General features: G+C 33.9%; 1 protein-coding gene across 4 annotated transcripts in view; it reads left to right on the plus strand.

The window, feature by feature from the left end:
* RALGAPA2 (Ral GTPase activating protein catalytic subunit alpha 2) overlaps nucleotides 1–19251 on the plus strand; it is a 409655-nt gene that overhangs the window by 166362 nt on the left and 224042 nt on the right. For all 4 annotated transcript variants that reach the window (XM_031951045.1, XM_031951043.1, XM_031951042.1 and 1 more), the window contains one exon: nucleotides 16295–16423. In XM_031951045.1, coding sequence (XP_031806905.1) covers nucleotides 16295–16423 — 129 coding nt within the window. The remainder of the gene's footprint in view (nucleotides 1–16294; nucleotides 16424–19251) is intronic.

Below are 19251 nucleotides of genomic sequence, written 5' to 3' on the forward strand. Positions count from 1 at the left end.
ATGTTGGAACCTGTTTCATGGAGGAAAAGGAGATGGACAATAGCTAGTGCTATAAAGATGAAGGGGAGGATAAAATGGAATGTGAAGAATTGGGTGAGGGTGGCTTTATCTACTGCGAATCCCCATCAAATTCATTCTGCCAGAGTGATGCCGATGTATGGGATGGCTGATAGGAGATTAGTAATTATGGTAGCGCCTCAGAATGATATTTGGCCTCAGGGAAGGACATACCCTATGAAAGCGGTTGCTATAACAGTCAGAAGTAGGATTACTCAGATGTTTCATGTTTCTTTGTAGAGGTAGGATCCATAGTAGATTCCTCGGCCAACATGTAGGAAGAGACATATGAAAAATATTGATGCTCCATTAGCATGGAGGTTACGAATTAGTCAACCATGGTTGGTGTCACAGCAGATGTGGGCTACTGAGGAGAAGGCAGTTAGGGTATCGGAGGTGTAGTGTATTGTGAGAAATAGGCCTATAAGGATTTGGATAATTAGGCAGACTCCTAGTAGCGACCCAAAGTTTCATCAGGCAGAAATGTTAGAGGGTGTAGGAAGGTCGATGAACGAGTGGTATCACTAGGTAGACTTTCATAGACTTGTAGAACTGGTGAGACTACCATATAACTTTAAACATTAGCCTATTGAATTAGTTGAATTCAGTGGTTGTTTAGCAGTGCAAAGATCCTGAACTCCTGGCAATATTTCTTTTGAAAATCTCATAGAACATTCTTTTAAAGCCATTTGAATCTGTTAGATGATCAGGATGAGCATTATATCTTATTCATTTTTAGGTGGTTAAAATGAGAATAATTTACATACATAATCCCATAAAGATGAATTTCCTTTAAGTAAGTTTAATGGGGTCAACAAAGGAGAGGATGAAATTTCTACATAAGTGTTTGGTTGCCAGTATGGAAGCTTTGAGATGTGGCCTATTTTACTACATCATCCCTTAAGCTTTCTATTCTGTCACATATGTTTTGTCTGTATATACCTACATATATGTGCAATAATTTTTACATCATTAAAACTGTCATATAATCAACATCTTTTTACTTTGTGAAAATAAAAACTAAGTTAAGAATAATTTGTTAATATATGTAATATTTTCTAGTGGGATACTTTAATATGATTTCTTTTATTTTGTGAATTTAGAAGAATGGGCTATTTTACTTAATACATAGTTGCAATATAGGTCAGACCTAAATTACCAGTTATCAAAAAAAGTAGTTCAGTGGTCTTTTTAAAAAATCATCAAGAATTTATTCCCCTTTTCCCACACTTTCACATTCTACTGCAGGAAAAAAAAAAAAAAAAACAAACAAAAAAACCTCTATAACAAATATAGTCAAGATAAACAAATTCCCTCATTGCCTATTTCTAATCTTCTTTATGAGAAAAAGGAAAGAAAATATTGTGAAATGGGGGGGTGGGGAAGAAGCCAGATGATTAGCTATTGAATTACAATCATAATCTTGTTATATTTTTTAAGATATTAAGTGAATTATTTATGCTTAATGATAGTTGGTGTCTTATTTCAGATTTGGTAATGTTAAAAAATTCAGAAAGAATGTCCTTGAATATCTTTCACTGGCTACTGTTGAAAAATGTTTGTTTACAAAGTTATTCCATTTTAAACTGCCATAAACTGGAATATTTTCCTTTTTTTGACACTACAGTGCAATATTTTGAATCAAAATGGTCTATAATGACCCTCCCTTTTATTTTTACTTTTCCATAACAACATGAAAACCAAATTATAGCTGTGCAATTATGTAAACAATGGGAATGCTTCTAGAATGAATCCTTCCTTTTAAAATTTCATTTTGTGTAACTGTTGAAAGGTTTGGTGCTATAATAAACAAAATTATTTTACACATTTATCGTTCTAAAGGTCAATTATGAAAGAACTAAAGAAACAACGTTATGCAAAATGAATAAACCAATTTCTGTGCTGTCACCATATGTTTCTCTTATTGCTTATTTTTTCTCCAGTTACTGTGTACATAGCATTCAATTAAAGGGATTCATTTACCAAGCTGAATAGTTTGTGTTTATGGAGCTGTGCTTTGAAGGAAAGGAAACAACATGCCTCTGTTTGAATTACCTGATTTTTTGCAAGATCACTGATAAGGGACAGATGTTCTCACTTGGTTACTTTCTCATAAACCTGAATCCTTTGATAAGCTGCAAAGTCACTGAATGATTATATTTCAATCTAGCTTTTAGCATTTGATCAAAAAAAAAAAATAAGAAAAGCCTTAAAACTTGAGTCATGAACTATTACATCTTGTGTGACAGATTATTTAAAATAAGTATAAGAGGGTTTCTCTGTTTCTCTGTTTTGCATTAACATACTTTCAAAATTATTTTGAATTTGATAGGTACTGCAAAGTCAGTTTTACCATGACTTTAGTTGAGGCTGAAGCCTATAGAGTTATATTTTGACAAAATTGACTAAGTCTTACACAAAAGTTTTACAAATTATAATAATACTTAAAATACCAACCTAGTTAAGATTTTTATGGCAAAAGCACTCTTTAAACCTTAAAATTCTTTGTAAATATGAATTATTGCTATTTCAAAGGACTTAACAGTTACAAAGCATTTGATTGAAACTATAAGTCACAGAATCTCAGAGAACGTAGATTATCTCAGAGGTCTGTTAAGATCCATTCCTGAACCAGAATCTCTTTAAAATGCAAATCAAATAGTTATCCAAGTTTCCTTATAAAACTCCAGAAAAGGAAGAGTCCACTGCTTTTTTGAGGAAGTCCATTCTACTTTGTGATGAATTCATTTATTAGAAACATTTTCTATTATATCCAGATTATTTTTGCCTCTATGAACTTATGTGTTTTGTTCCTAACCCTTCATTTAGGACTCTGCAGAACAGGATCTAAACTCTTTCAGACATCATAGTACTTTTGGATATGTGGAAGTATCCATGTCAGCATTTCCAGAAACCTTTTAAAAGTATCTGCTGTGGTCTGGATATTGTGACCAGGATAGAAAGACAAAATGGGAAATAGATAGTACATGCTTTCCAGAAATTTACACTAATTTGAAAAAGCAGAGTTCTTAAAACAAAGATATATGGAATGATTTCCTTCTTGTAAGAGGCGGTAACTGAGTTAAACCTTGAGAAAAACTAAGGATTTAAAAGGTAAATAGAAATTGGGAGTGCATCCTAGACATAGACAATGGCTTGTGTAAAGGCACACAGATATATGGTGTGTGTGAACTGTTCAGTTTTGAGAAACAGCAAGGAGGCTGATTTGGCTGAAAGTATGTAAAAGGGGAAAATGAAAGACAATTCTGTTTTTCTGGAAAAGTAGGGATGAGGAAGTTCATGAAGTGCTTTACATCAAAGCTTTTTAAACTGTGAGTTTTAACAAATAAAACATTTACTGATAATCATAATTTTGCTATCCTCACATTGTTATACAATTTCTTATAGGTTCACAACTCACAGGGTCAAAATGTCTTGGGGAAAAAGAGATAATGAGTAGAAATAGTTTATTAGAAGCCCTGCTTTAAATGAAAAGATGAGGAGTTTGTATTTTATCCTTGAAGCAGTAAATATACATTGAAGATGCTTGAGCAGTAAAGTAACATAATCAGATTTTACTCCTTTTTTAGGGAGTCCATTCTACTTTGTGATGAATTCATTTATTAGGAAGATTTTCTATTTTATCCAGATTATTTTTGCCTCTTTGAACTTCTATGTTTTGTTGCTAACCCTTCTATTTGGGGTTAAATTTTTATCTTAAGTTTTAGAAGGTTTTGTTGTGAGAAACCTTGTTGAGTCAAATAAAAAACTTACTACAGTAGTACAGGAAAAAGGTGTTAAGTACCTGAATTGAGGTTTATGGTTATGGTAGTTGAGAAATGTGGAATAAGACATATAATAGAAGTAGAGGTGATGAATCTGGTAATTGACTGGAAATATAGGAGCCAGGGTCAGTGAAGAATGTGACAAAGAGTAATAGCTAAGGATAAGGAAAATCAGTTCTTAACCTGAAGTCTTTAAAATTTGTCTTTTAAAGAACTTTCTTACCTATATTTCTACATAATTGTTTCCTATGTATTTTATTTTCTGCATTTAAAAATATATGGAAATATGTGGTACAATATTTTATATGATTTATGTTTTTGTATGTCTATTTTTATATGTGTATATATTATATACACAAAGTTATATGTATAAATCATATTATAAAATATATGTCCCACCAGTGAGGTAGAAAATATAAATATCTTTTGGCTTTTTTCCCTTTTTTTTTTTTTTTTTTTTTTAACATGACAGAAAAGACAGAACAAGGGAAGTGAAGTAACTTGCCCAAGATCAGCCAGCTTCTAATATAGCTGGGGAAGTAAGGGTTTCAGGCCAGATCCTGACAATTTCTTTTAATTATTTCTTACTTAACTTTCCTGACTTTCTTATTTAGGTCTTTTTGTTATTCCTCAGGCCTTTCTTGTCCTTTAGCTAAGTTGTTATCCATTAACGTTTCCCTATGTTCTTCTAAATGTCTTTTCTCCAAATTTAATCTCTCATAATTCCAACGTCTATTCACACTTTCTTTATCTTAATTCAATTTCAAATCTTAGCCACATAACATCCTTTAGATGCTGAAAGTAGAATCAGACACATTCTCTCATTGGCTTGTTCATTCACTTACTCAGCAGGCATTTACTTTTACCAAGTATTCATTTAGAAAGCAACCACCAAGTGCTTATAACTTACTATGATCCAGCCATGGAGTTTTGCAGGTGAAAATGAAAATAATTACTGCTCTCAAGAAACTCATTTTCTACTTGTTCAGCATATCAACTAGTGAAGTAGGGAATGTAGGCATTTTTAGGTTATTATTTTTATTTTTTCACATAAGAGGAAACAGACCAAGAGATATCAAGTATTTTCCCAAGATCAGACCGCTAACTTTGTTGGGGAGCTCAGGTCTCAATTCCAAGTTTGGTGATATTTTAAGTCCATTGCCCTTCTGCTAGACTGTATTGCCTTTCACACCTTCATCAAAGAGACACTTTGCAAATACTAAAAGGTTGCTCTTTTTTGTTTTGTTATAGAAATAAGAATTTCTTTTAGATATTCTGATGCTTTACTGTAGTCATTCTATCTGCTTAGTTTCTTATATTTTTCAAATTCCAGAAGATCTTTAATACTAGTGCTTATGGAAAGTATGGACAAGCTTTAAAATTTGAATTTGGACTGATATAATCCCAGAGACATGCTTATATTGTCTCCTTTGAAAATGTTTGATACATAAATTATATCACAATATTTTTAACAAGTCAAAAATATAAAGTTTTTATGTTCAAGCCTAAACTTCACATGAGGCATATGGTGTGTACACACACACACACACACACACACACACACACACACACACACACAATTTACCTCTATATGTTGATAATTATAATTTGTTGTACATAGTATTGCATAGGTAGATTTAATATTAAAATAACTTAAAGTCTATGACACAGAATAAATGTTGCATTACTTTGAAGATTATATTAATAAAGGAAGCACCAGGTTCAGCATTTTTTAGTGACTGCAAAGAGCTGTGCCCTTAATTTGCATTTTGTGTTAGTCTGGTATTTATCCCTTGCAGCCACTGCTACATAATTGTAAATCCTTTGAGCTTGGATTCAGTGTGGCTAATCAAACAAGCAGGTGTATTAAAACTAGGCTAACCTTTTTTTTTTCTTTACTTATGTATTAACCCTTTTCTAGGGTTTTCTATAATCTATGGTTACCACATCAAGTCCTACTTATTTACTGATTTTCCTGTCATCTTGTGGGTGGTAGAGTTAGGTAGGCCAGCCATCTGCTCCCTTACCTTCTCAGTTGGCTCTCCTTCCTTTAAGAAGCAGGTTTAGTTAAAACAGATTGGGTATGATCCAGGAAGTAGAATAGAGTCTGTGTGAGTTTATTTTAGTCAAATTGGTTTGTAGCTTTTTAGAGTAAATAACAATCTTACTTTATTTTGCTTCTTTTCTCTTTATATTTACCTATCTTTTCCATTATGCATAGGCATCTGATGCTTTAGGAGAGTGTATGAGACAACCCTTCCACAGACACCTTAAAAAACAACAACAAAGAAATCAGAATTTGTTATGAAACAGTAGTTGTTAGTTCTCACAGAGGTGTCCTAAGATAGCATTGTTGAAAACTATTTAATTTTAAAGTTTGTTAAAAGATGTTTTAAAAATTAAACTGGGTATGGGATTTAGAATTTTAGCATTAACAGGTGGGATTAACACAAGCACAACAAAGTTAACATTATGGTTGTTTGCCTTGTTAATCTTCAAATATGCTACATTCTGCTACCTTTTTAGCCAAGTTTGCATAAATCCTTTCATTGCAGCATGTGTCAACAGAAATGTTCCTCCATCTGCTGCTGTATAGCTTGATGTCTGATATTCAGAGACAAGGGCACAGCACAATGCGTACCTCTGTTAGTAGTTACAGGTGTGTTGTGAGGAACCCAGTGCATTAATCAGACCCTTAATTATGAAAAAGGTGGATCTTTTGTTCTGACCTTGGAGCATGAATTCACCATACACTTTATAAAACTGCAGCATCCATCTGCTCCATCTCTTAGAATGTTTGTCTTGACTGATATTGACTTTAAAATGTATCAAAGGAAGTGATTAAAATAGGCTTAAACATTAACTTGAAAGTAGCAGTGTAGCTCTTTTTGGTTGAGAAACTAAAGAATTTACCTACTATGATAAGTAAAAATATTTTTTGTGTGTCAAAATCACTCTTTAAAATGTTTTATTTAAAAATGGAGATATGTATTGACTTCTTAAAATTTAGTTAGTTATGGTTGGGTAATAGATTTGAATTTTAGATATCAATGTTATTCAAGTTTATGCTTTCTTTAATTTCTAAAGTGGCATGAAAAGAAATATAAGAAAAGAAATTTGATGGCATATAAAGAAAGCATCCTAAAGTATTTTTCCTAATTAGTGTTCAGAAGCTGAATGGACGCTCCTATGGTTTAATTAATGTGTATAATCATAAAGTACTAGATAACGAGCAGGTTTGCCTTATTTGTAATCCCTTTTCTTGACTTTCATGAAGGTTTCTCTGAAGCCCAAGTATACTTAACTGAGATCATACAGTAGACATTATTTGAACCTAAGTTTAGCCTCAGAAACGTAGTAGCTATGTGTGACCCTGGGTAAATCAGTTTCCTCATCTATAAAATGAATTGAAGAAGGAAATGGCAAAACCCTCTCATATCTTTACCTAGAAAACTCCAAATGGGGTCAAAGAGTTAGTTGGGTATGTCTGAACAATGAAAACTATGATTCCAAATCCACTTTTTTTCCTATTGCATTATGTGGTTTTTATTTGTGTTATACCAGAAGTCAAAAGGATATTCTTTGTACATTAGGGAAAAGTCTGTTGATTGTATGTCAGAAATTTTGATTTTCATGTATATATGTAGATATCACTAATAGTAGTTATAGCTTCAAATTAAATCATTGGACTTTTCTCCAATTAGTGAGCTATTCTCTCAACATTTTAAAAGAGTGATTATTTCTGAAATGGAGTACGCCACTTACTTGGCAAAGTTTACATTTTTTAAAAGGATAAAATTCTTTAACTGTAAAAGAATTTTCAGTCATGGAATAGCTGAAGAGGGGGAAAAAAGTATATATTTTTAATCACTATTTTAGAAGTTGAAGAGCACTAGAGTTGGGAAGCATCATGTCTCTAACCTAGGCATAGTTGGAGTATTGTATCCCTTGTATTTTTTTAGTTTCCTCTGGAATCTTTGAAACTTCTGACTAGAACTGGGAGGAACTCTCCAAGCTCACCACCTACTCCACTCCACCTGTTCCTCATCCTTCATACTTTTTACAAGTGAGGAAACTGAAAGTGAGCCTAAGTACAACAAGAATTTACTAAACACTATTCTAGGACTTCTAGAAAGAGAAAAGCAAAAATAGAACAGACCCTATCCTTGAGAAAAAGCAACATACACACACACACACACACACACACACACACACACACACATATAAAATGCAGGCAAAGTAACTTCAGTTAAATATGAATACCAGCAGCTGAAGGTTATGACGACCTCATATGGAAACGAAAGAAGGTGGTGCTTGATCTAAGCATTGAAAGAAGGCCAGGAATTCTAAGAGGAAAAGTTAAAGAAAGTATGTTTTAGGTCTAGGGGATCTTAACTAGTGTTAAAAAAAAGACCAGAGATTGAATGTTCTGTTTAAGGAAGAACAAAAAGGCAACTTTGACTGGATTGTAGTTTGCATAGAGGGGAATATTAGGCTGAAAAGGGAGTATGGAGCTAGGTTGGAACTAGGTTATGAAGGGCATTCCACTCCAAACAAAAGAGTTTGTATTTGATCTTTGAACTCATAGAGAGTCACTGGATTGTATTGAGCAGAGAAATGACATGGCCAGATTTGTACTTTAGGAATATCACTTGGACAGTTATATTGAATTATAGAGGAAAGAAATGAATCGGGGAGAATAATTAGGAGTCTATTTCGGTAGGGCAGGTAAGAGATGATGAGGACCTGAACTAGGATAGTGATTATATGACTAGAGAGAAGAAGACAGATGTGAAAGATATTGTGAGAATAGAATTGACAAGCGTTGGCATGTGAAAGTATATGTTGGAATAAGGGAAAGCAAGTTAAAGATGACTCTGAAGTTGCAAACCTGGATAACTGGCAATACCTCTGACAAAAGTAAGGAATTTTGAAAGGAGAATGAATTATTTTTTTTTATTATAGCTTTTTATACACAAAACATACAGCATGGGTACTTTTTCAACATTGACCCTTGCAAAAACTTCTATTTCAACTTTTCCCCTCCTTCCCTCCAAACCTCTCCTATCCTTGAGAAGGATACATTTTATGAGGAAAAGCAACATACACACACACACACACACACACACACACACACACATATTATATATATATATAATGCAGGCAAAGTAACTTTCAGTTAAATATGAATACCAGCAGGTGAAGGTTATGACAAGATCTCATATGGAAATGAAAGGAGGTGGTACTTGATCTAAGCATTGAAAGAAAGCCAGGTAGTCCTATACATGTTAAATATGTTAAATACAATATATGTATACATATTTATACAGTTATCTTGTTGCACAAGAAAGAACGGATTTTGAAAGAAGATAAAAATAACCTGAGAAGAAAAAAACAAAAAATCCAAGCAAACAATAACAAAAAGAATGTTATGTTGTGATCCATACTCATTTCCCAGTGTTCTTTCTCTGGGTGTAGCTGGTTCTGTTCAATACAGATCAATTGGAACTGATGTGGCTCCTCTCATTGTTGAAAGGAGCCACATTCATTAAAATTGATCATCATATAGTATTGTTGTTGAAGTGTATAATGATCTCCTGCATCTGCTCATTTCACTTAGCATCAGTTCATGTATGTCTCTTCAAGCCTCTCTGTATTCATCCTACTGGTCATTTCTTGTAGAACAATAATATTCCATAACATTCATATACCACAGTTTATTCAGCCATTCTCCAATTGATGGGCATCCCTTCAATTTCCGGTTTCTAGCCACTACAAAAAGGAATGTCACAAACATTTTTTGCACATACAGGTCCCTTTCTCTTCTTTAAGATCTCTTTGGGATATAAGCCCAGTAGAAACACTGCTGCATCAAAGAGTATGCACAGTTTGAGAACTTTTTGAGTATTGTTTCAAATTGCTCTCCAGAATGATTGGATCCATTCACAACTCCACCACCAATGCATCAGTGTCCCAGTTTTCCCACATCCCTTCGAACATTCATCATTACCTTTTCCTGTCATCTTAGCCAATCTGAGAGTGTAGTGGTATCTCAGAATTGTCTTAATTTGCATTTCTTTGATCAACAATAATTTGGAACATCTTTTCATATGACTAGAAATAGTTTCAATTTCTTCATCCGAAAATTGTTTGTTTATATCCTTTGACCATTTATCAATTGGAGAATGGCTTGATTTTTTATAAATTAGAGTCAGTTCTCTATATATTTTGGAGATAAGGCCTTTATGAGAACCTTTAGTTTTAAAAATGTTTTCCCAGTTTATTGCTTCCCTTCTAATCCTGTCCACATTAATTTTATTTGTACAAAAGCTTTTTAACTTAATATAATTGAAATTTTCTATTTTGCGATCAGTAATGACCTCTAGTTTTTCTTTGGTCACAAATTCCTTCCTCCTCCACAGGTCTGAGAGGTAGAACTATCCTATGTTTTCCTAATTTATTTATAATCTCATTCTTTATGCCTAGATCTTGAACCCCTTTTGATCTTATCTTGGTGTGCGGTGTTAAGTATGGGTCAGTGCCTAGTTTCTGCTATACTAATTTCCAATTTTCCCAGCAATTTTTGTCAAATAATGAATTCTTATCCTAAAAGCTGGGGTCTTTGGGTTTGTCAAACACGAGATTGCTATAATTATTGACTGTTTTGTCCTGTGAACTTAACCTATTCCACTGATCAACTAGTTTATTTCTTAGCCAATACCAAATGGTTTTGGTGACTGCTGCTTTATAAAATAATTTTAGATCAGGTATAGCTAGGCCACCTTCATTTGATTTTTTTTTTCCGTTAGTTCCCTTGAAATTCTTGACCTTTTGTTCTTCCAGATGAATTTTGTTGTTATTTTTTCTAGGTCATTAAAATAGTTTCTTCGGAGTCTGATTGGTATAGCACTAAATAATAGATTAGTTTAGGTAGTATTGTCACCTTTATTATATTTGCTCAGCCTATCCAGGAGCACTTAATATATTTCTAGAGGTTTAGATTTGACTTTATTTGTGTGGAAAGTGTTTTGTAGTTTTGCTCATATAGTTCCTGACTTTCCCTTGGCAGATAGATTTCCAAATATTTTATATTATCAACAGTTATTTTAAATGGAATTTCTCTTTGTATCTCTTGCTGTTGGATTTTGTTAGTGAGGTATAAAATGCTGATGATTTATGTGGATTTATTTTGTATCCTGCAACTTTACTAAAGTTGTGGATTATTTTTCTTTTATTTTTATATTATAACTTTTTATTGACAGTACATATGCATAGGTGATTTTTTACGTTCTCCCTTGCACTTACTTCTGTTCCGACTTTCCCTTCCCTCCCTCCACCTCCTCCCCTAGGTGGCAGGCCATCTTATATATATTAAATATATTATAGTATATTTTAGATACAATAAATGTGTGCAGAACCAAACAGTTCTCTTTGTTGCACAGGAGGAATTGGATTCAGAAGGTAAAAAGAATCTGGGAATAAAAACAAAAATGTACACAATTCACACTCATTTCCCAGTGTTCCTTTTTTGGGTGTAGCTGATTCTGTCCATCATTGATCAGTTGGAACTGAATTAGGTCTTCTCTTTGTCGAAGAAATCCACTTCCATCAGAATACATCCTCATACAGTATTGTTGTTGAAGTGTATAATGATTTCCTGTTTCTGCTCATTTCACTCCGCATCAGTTCATGTAAGTCTTTCCGAGCCTCTCTGTATTCATCTTGCTGGTCATTTCTTACAGAGCAATAATATTCCATAACATTCATATACAACAATTTACCCATCATTCTCCAATTTATGGGCATCCAATCATTTTCCAATTTCTAGCTACTATAAAAAAGGGCTGCCACAAACATTTTGACACGTACAGGTCCCTTTCCCTTCTTTAATATCTCTTTGAGATATAAGCCCAGTAGTAACACTGCTGGATCAAATACCCTTTAATAACTTTTTGGGCATAATTCCAGATTGCTCTCCAGAATAGTTGGATTCATTAACAATTCCATCAACAATCCATCAGTGTCCCAGTTTTCTTGCATCCCATCCAACATTCATCATTATTTTTTCCTGTCATCTTAGCCAATCTGAGAGGTATGTAGTGTTATCTCAGAGTTGTCTTAATTTGCATTTCTCTGATCAGTAGTGATTTAGAACACTTTCATGTGAGTGGAAATAGTTTAAATTTCATCATCTGAAAATTGTCTGTTCATATCCTTTGACCATTTATCAATTGGAGAGTGGCTTGATTTCTTACAAATTAGAGTCATTTCTCTCTATATTTTAGAAATGAGGCCTTTATCAGAACTTTTAACTGTAAAAATGTTTTCCCAGTTTGTTGCTTCCCTTCTAGTCTTGTTTGCATTAGTTTTGTTTGTACAAAGTCTTTTTAATTTGATATAATCAAAATTTTCTATTTTGTGATCAGTAATAGTCTCCAGTTCTAGTTATTTCTAATAGCTTTTTAGTAGAATCTCTGGGGTTCATACCATCATATCACCTGTAAAGAGTGATAATTTGGTTTCCTCATTACCGGTTCTAATTCATTTCATTTCTTTTTCATCTCTTATTGCGGAAGCTAGCATTTCATACTATGTTCACCCCCTTCCCTTAATTCCTCAGATATAATAGGTTTCCTTTGCCTCTTCATGAGATGTAGTTTCCCTCTTTTTACCTCCACTTTTCCCTTTTTCTGGTACAATTTCCTTTCCACTTCTAGTTCCTTTTTTATAACAGTGAAACCAAATTATGCATGTGTAATGGGCCAGAACTCTGAAACAAGGATTCTTACAAGGTCTTAAGTCAGTGGAATTGATAAAGACAATGGTTATCTAGTTTAGCATGGTGCGTAATAGTTCTCTAGGTCAGTACACGTACTAAGTACTTAATATAGTTCTACAAGATTCACACATACTATAATGTAATTATAAGAGAGCATATAAGGTGGGAACCTCAGCCAGTAAGAGCCAGAGAAGACAAGTGCACTGGAGGTGGGAGCTCAAGCCAAGCAGAGACAGATTCATTCCATCTTCATCATTCTCCTTGTGGCTGGCCTGGCCTCCTGCACTTCTCCACTGAAACCAAGACTCTAGAAGACCTCTAAGAAAGCTAGCCCAGGCCCCAGGCAAGGAAACTAGATTGCGAAAGAGATAATAAAGGATTTGAACTTTAACACCTGGCTATTCTCATGGTGATTACGCTTCTGAAAAGAAGGCTGCCCTCAAGCCTCAAGAAAACTGAACAAGAACATTATATACATGTACTCTTTATGTATACTTATAACAGAAATACAGTTCTCAAGAGTTCTTTTTACCTTTTTATACTTCTCTTGAATCTTATATTTGGACAGCAAACTTTTTGTTTAGCTCTGGTTTTTTCGTCAGGAATAAATGGAATTCACCTATTTCATTGAATGTCCATTTTCTTCCCTGGAAGAAAATGCTCGTTTTGGTAGGTAAGTTATTCTTAGCTGTATACCAAGTTCTTTTTCCTTTTGGAATATCAGATTCCAGGCCCTTCGATCCATTTATATAGATGCTGTGAGATCCTGGGTTATTCTTATTGTGGCTCCTTGGTATTTGAATTGTTTTTTTGTTTTTGTTTTTGTTTTTTTTTCTTTTTCCGGATGCTTGTAGTATTTTTCCCTTGGTCTGATAGTTCTGGAATTTCTTGGAGTTTTGATTTTGGGATCTCTTTCAGTAGGTGATTGATGAATTCTTTAAATGTCTATTTTGCCTTGTGTTTCTATAACATCTGGGCAGTTCTCTTTGATGTTTTCCTGAAAGATAAGTGTCTAGGCTCTTTTATTCATCATGATTTAGATCTAGTTTCCAGGTTTGTTGTTTTCCTAAGTAGGTATTTAACTTTTTTTCTTTATATTTTTTTCATTTTTTTGGTTTCGCTCGACTGATTCTTGGTGTCTCTTTGAGTCATTCATTTCCATTTGTTCAAGTCTGATTTTTAAGGAATTATTTTCTTCATTTACTCTTTAATTTCTTTTTGTATTTGTCTAATTGAGTTTTTAAATGAGTTGTTTTGTTCTATGGAATTTTCTTACATTTCGCCAGTTTTTTTTTTTTTTTTTTAAGAATTATTTTCTTTTTCCAATTCACAAATTCTGTTTTCCTTGGAATTGTTTACCTTTTCCAATTCACAAATTCTTTTTTCCTGGGAGTTGATTATCTTTCCCAATGAGCAAATTCTGTTTTTCAGGGAGTTGATATCTTTATCCACCCTACTTTTAATGACTTATTTTGATCCTCTTGCAAAGCTTTCCTTTCCTTTCCCCATTTTTCATCTAGCTCTCTTATAAGATCCTTTTTAAATTTCTTCTATGAGAACCTTGTGTGATGGGGATCAGATCATTTCCACCTTTGGATCTAAAGACAAACTGGTTTTAGTCTCCTCAGGGTTTGAAGTCTACTTTCTTTCCATGTAGAAGCTATGAATAGTTAGTGCCTGCTTTGCCTTTTTGCTCATTTTGGGAGGAAAAACCCCCCAAAAAACTACGGTATGTTTATCGGGCGGCAGTGGGACAGCACCCACAGGCTGCACTGGAACCTGAAATCAGGTCTTATGATCAGCAGCAGTGGAAAGACAGCTACTATGACTGCACTGGGACCAATAACTATGGCTGCGCCTGGATCACACTAAGTCCCTCCTAATGCTAGGTGGGTGTGGCCAGGCCCCGAGAGACCCCAGCGTTTCAGGGTGCGAATTTAGCTTCTCTGCTGATCTATTGGCTTGCTGCCAAGGCAAAGTAGCTACACTGAGGTAAAGTGTAAGTAAATAAGTAAAATCTCCCCGCAGATTTTCCACCAGCAGAGACCACACCCTCCCCACCTCAGGTCTGCTAAACCTGAGCTGTTTCCCGTGTTCTCACTGCTTGCCTGATGGCTGCACCTGGCCTAGCCCCATTCTATCCCTGTCCACGAGATAAAACAGACCTTTTCTGGTGAATTTCAAGATTATCTTCAGTTGGTAATGTGTTGTACTCCCAATATTCGTGGGTTCTGACAGTCAAGCACTAAGTCTGAGGCTGAATGTCACTGAAATAGATTGAAGGAAAAGGACAGTTTAGGAAGATGCATGTGTCCTCTCTGCCATCTTGGCTCCAAACCCAAGAAGAATGAATTTGAAAGAATGATAATTCTACCTATGGCATTTTGAGTTTGACTTACCCCCATCAAAGGAAACCAAAAAGAAATAGTCAGACAGATAGAAGGGAACTAAGAGAGAGCATTCTTACAAAAACTCAAGGAGAATATAGTGTGTGTGTGTGTGGGGGGGGGGGGCTGTTATCAGTATCAAATACTGCAGAGAGGTTAAGAAGGATGAGGACTGAAAAAACAGTTGGATTTAGTAATGGGAGAGAGCCATTTTGATTGAGTAATGAGATTGGAAACTAGATTGCAAAGAGTTGAAAAGTGAGTAAGAGTTAAGAATAAGTTGAAACACTCAGTGCAATAGTATTTTCTTAGAATTTGGCTGTGAAAGAAAAGAGAAATATAGATGGACTACTTTAGAGGAATGATAGGGTCAAGTGAGGTTTTTCAAGGATTAGGTAACCTGATGTTTTATTTTGTCAACTTTTCATATAATGCCTATATGAAATGGAAAACAGAATTTCCTGGAATTTAAATATGTACATTTATGAAGACTAATACTAAAATGTATTATTTTACAATGTGTATTGTTAGAGAATCCTTTATATATTTTAAATGTTTATTCTGCCTGTCCTTCTTCTGTAATGTAAGGCATTATAATTCCTAAAGGTGGACATTAGTCCTTGTAGCCTAGACTCTGCTAAAACCAGTCCCAACTGGTATTAAAGTGCGTAGAAAGAATAGCACATTTGAAAAGAGGAAACTTCGAGTTGTGCTTGGCTGCTTTCTGGTTTTGTAAGCAAATCTTTCTTTAGTTTCAGTTTTCTTATCTCTAAAACAGAGCATGATAATGTTTTCACTAACTAACCTGCCTCTAAGGATGTTGTGAGGGCTAAATGACTAAAGATATTTTTGAATCATAAAGTGCTATTAGTATAAATTATTGCTCTTATTAGGACTAGCTGCATTATTTGAACAAATCACTTTGATTCTTGGTGCCTCATATTTCCATTTTGAAGATAGATACTGTAATACCTGATTCTAGGAATTAAGTGGGCTAGGTGATCTTCAAAGTCCCTTCTAGCTGTAAAATCTATGATTTATTCATCTCATAAAGATGTCTATGATATATTTATCTCATAGAGAGGTCATGAACACATATGAGGTAATAATTCTTTCCTCAAGTATATACACTCAGCTCTTGAAGGCCTTGTAGAAATACCAAGTATAAAATGCTGTTGTAAATTTTAGAGCATCATTGATCTTCTCTTTGGAGGTTTTTTTCCCTTGTAAAACTTAACATGCTATCTCATGTTTTGTTTTTGTTTTTGTTTTTTCCTGTCCTTCAGGATATCTTAAATACGGTTATAAAGCATTGTCCTTCCCGTTTTTTCTTCTTGGCTTTACCTGGCTTTACAATGCTGATAGGAGACTTCATCACTGCTGCATCCAGAGTTCTTAGTACAGACATGTTGGCGGTGAGTATGACAATGCTCAACATCCACGTTCCCAAGAGAGTGTACAGTCGCTAACAAGGTTCAGATTTCTCCACTCTTAACAGGTGTTGACTCATTAGTGCAATGTGAAACTGGGCTCTCAGGGTAGATACCATGGCAGCTGATGTGTGAAATTGTAGGATAAGGTGACATACTAGTATTGCAAAGGTGTTTCATCAAAAGGCCAAAGTGTGAGAAATCATATCCTTACTAGTATTTCAGCACATTTACACACTAAAAAGCAAGTCTTGGGTTTCACAATCTCATTAGTTTTTTATAATAAATGGAAATGGACCTAGATGCTTGTAATAAGCACAGATTTCTAAAGGTAATGGCATTAAGAACTTTTTTTTATTAGATAGAGGTTAAGAGACATAGAACATTTTGATTTCTTTAAAATGGGAAAATAATGGTTCTCAAATTGAAGGAAATTTTTAAAATTACTCATTCCATAGCGGTTTATTAAGGGTTTAATATCAAAGCACTGTCTTCATATATCTTTGTTTCAATTTCTATATAATGTCTTAGAATACTATATCATTTATACTAAAATTATTTCATGATTTTACTCATGATTATAAACTAAACTATTATTAAATAAAAATTATATGTTGTTTATTAAAGCCAATATATTATGAGATGGTCATAAATTTGCACTGTAATGTAAAGTTTATGCTTAATATTTTCTTTTAATCTTTACATTTAATCAGAATATCGTGAGGTACCTTGGAAGTCAGTCACTCAGCAAGCATTTATTAAGCACTTTCTCTGTGCCAGATACTGTGCTAAGTGATGAGGACACAGATAACAAATATATATATGCTTAAGGTGCATACAAGTATAAGATAACCACTTATACCTGTAGTCTCATAATTGAAAGAGCTTTTTATGTTTAAACTTATGTCTTTTTCTTTACCCTTTTTATATTATCTATTCATGCCCATCTTAAATGTATTTTTTTCTGTATGATTCTCTCTTAGATTGGTGAGCTTGATTATTAATTGAGGACTTCTGTTACTATTAACAGAAAGAACTAAGCATTTACCCTGTTAGACAAAACCAGACCCCAGAATCATTTACAAAAATGTTTATTGAAACATTAATACCTAACAGCTTGAATTTACTTTCACACTTAGTTACTTAAAAAAAGAAAAGATTAAAAAAAAGGATAAGCATGAGGTGGAGAATGATTTAATTATGAGGTCACAGCTGCAGAATAAGAGAGAAGGATGCCAGCTGCTAAATTGGAATTTCTAAAATACAAATCTAGCTGTGTCATCTCCCTAATCAAAAATCTTCAATGGCACCCAGTTGCCTTTAGGGTAAAAGTACAGTCTTCTTCAGTGTGGCATTTCAAACCTCTTAGTAATCTGGCTTCCACCTATTTTTCATCTTACTTCATGCTGTTTCTGTTTAAAAGACTGGTAGTTCTTTTACATGAAATTATATCTTCTACCTCCATGCTCTATGAAGCATGGAATGCTTCACTTTTTCTTGCTCAGTTAATCACTTGGTCATTCAAGAAGAATTAGTAAGTACTTACTATGAGTTAGCTAAATGACTCAGTAGAGAGATCTGGGCATGGAATCTGGAAGTCCTAAGTTCAAATTTAGCCTCAAACATTTATTTATAAGTTCTGTAAGTTGTGAATAGAAATTGTAGAAATACCAAGTATAAAATGCTGTTGTAAATTTTAGAGCATCATTGATCTTCTCTTTGGAGGTTTTTTCCCTTGTAAAACTTAACATGCTATCTCATGTTTTGTTTTTGTTTTTGTTTTTTCCTGTCCTTCAGGATATCTTAAATATGGTTATAAAGCATTGTCCTTCCCATTTTTTCTTCTTGGCTTTACCTGCTTTACAATGCTGATAGAAGACTTCATCACTGCTGAGGGTGATGAGGGTGATATCAACACTTACCTCACTTGGTTGATCAAATGAGATGTATGTACAGCTCTCAGCACAATTCCTGGTACATAGTAAGCTCAATAATAAATGCTTATCTCCTTACCCCTTCCATTACTATATGCCAAGCATTGTGCTAATTACTAGATATACAAATACAAGAAAAAAAAATCAACTAATCCCTATTCCCAAGGAGTTTACATTCTAATCCCTATTTATTTTTGAGGTACAACTCATTTGATACCAACATAAATCCTTTCTTGGTCCCTCCAGTTACTAATACTTTCTTCCTCCAGAAGTTTTTTTTTATGTTGTTCAGTCTTTTCAATCCAGTCTTACTTTGTGTCACCCCTTTTTGGGAATTTTCTTGCCAAAGATATTGAAATGATTTATCATTTCCTTCTACTGCTCATTTTGCAGATGAAGAAACTGAGGCAATAGGGTTAAATGATTTGCTTTGGATCATGTGGCTAATGAGTGTCTGAGGCAGGATTTAAACTCGCATCTTTCTGATGTTAGACATAGTGTTCTATCCAATGTATATCTTCCTCCCATTTTTTTTTTTTTTTTTAGCTATGTACAAAGTGAATCAGGAATACAATCCCCTGAAGGCAGAGCCTGTTTAGTTTTTCTCATTGTGTTTCTCTTTGTGCCTAGTTTAGCCTTACACATGCTTAATAATTTCTAACAAATTGAGGATGGAAAGGAAAATCTGATTAATTCCAGAGTTAGGACAGGGAATACAAACCAACTTAAAGATCACCTGATTGAATTTTCTTTTGAAAAGAAAAAGGAGTACAGAATGGATTAGAAAGCACAACAATAACAATACATTGACTAAAAGAAATATACCTAAGACCAAATTATGCATGCATATTCAAAATAAGAAGCTAGATTAAAAATTAT

The sequence above is a fragment of the Sarcophilus harrisii genome, chromosome 2, assembly GCF_902635505.1.
Source record: "Sarcophilus harrisii chromosome 2, mSarHar1.11, whole genome shotgun sequence".
Lineage (NCBI taxonomy): Eukaryota > Metazoa > Chordata > Mammalia > Dasyuromorphia > Dasyuridae > Sarcophilus > Sarcophilus harrisii.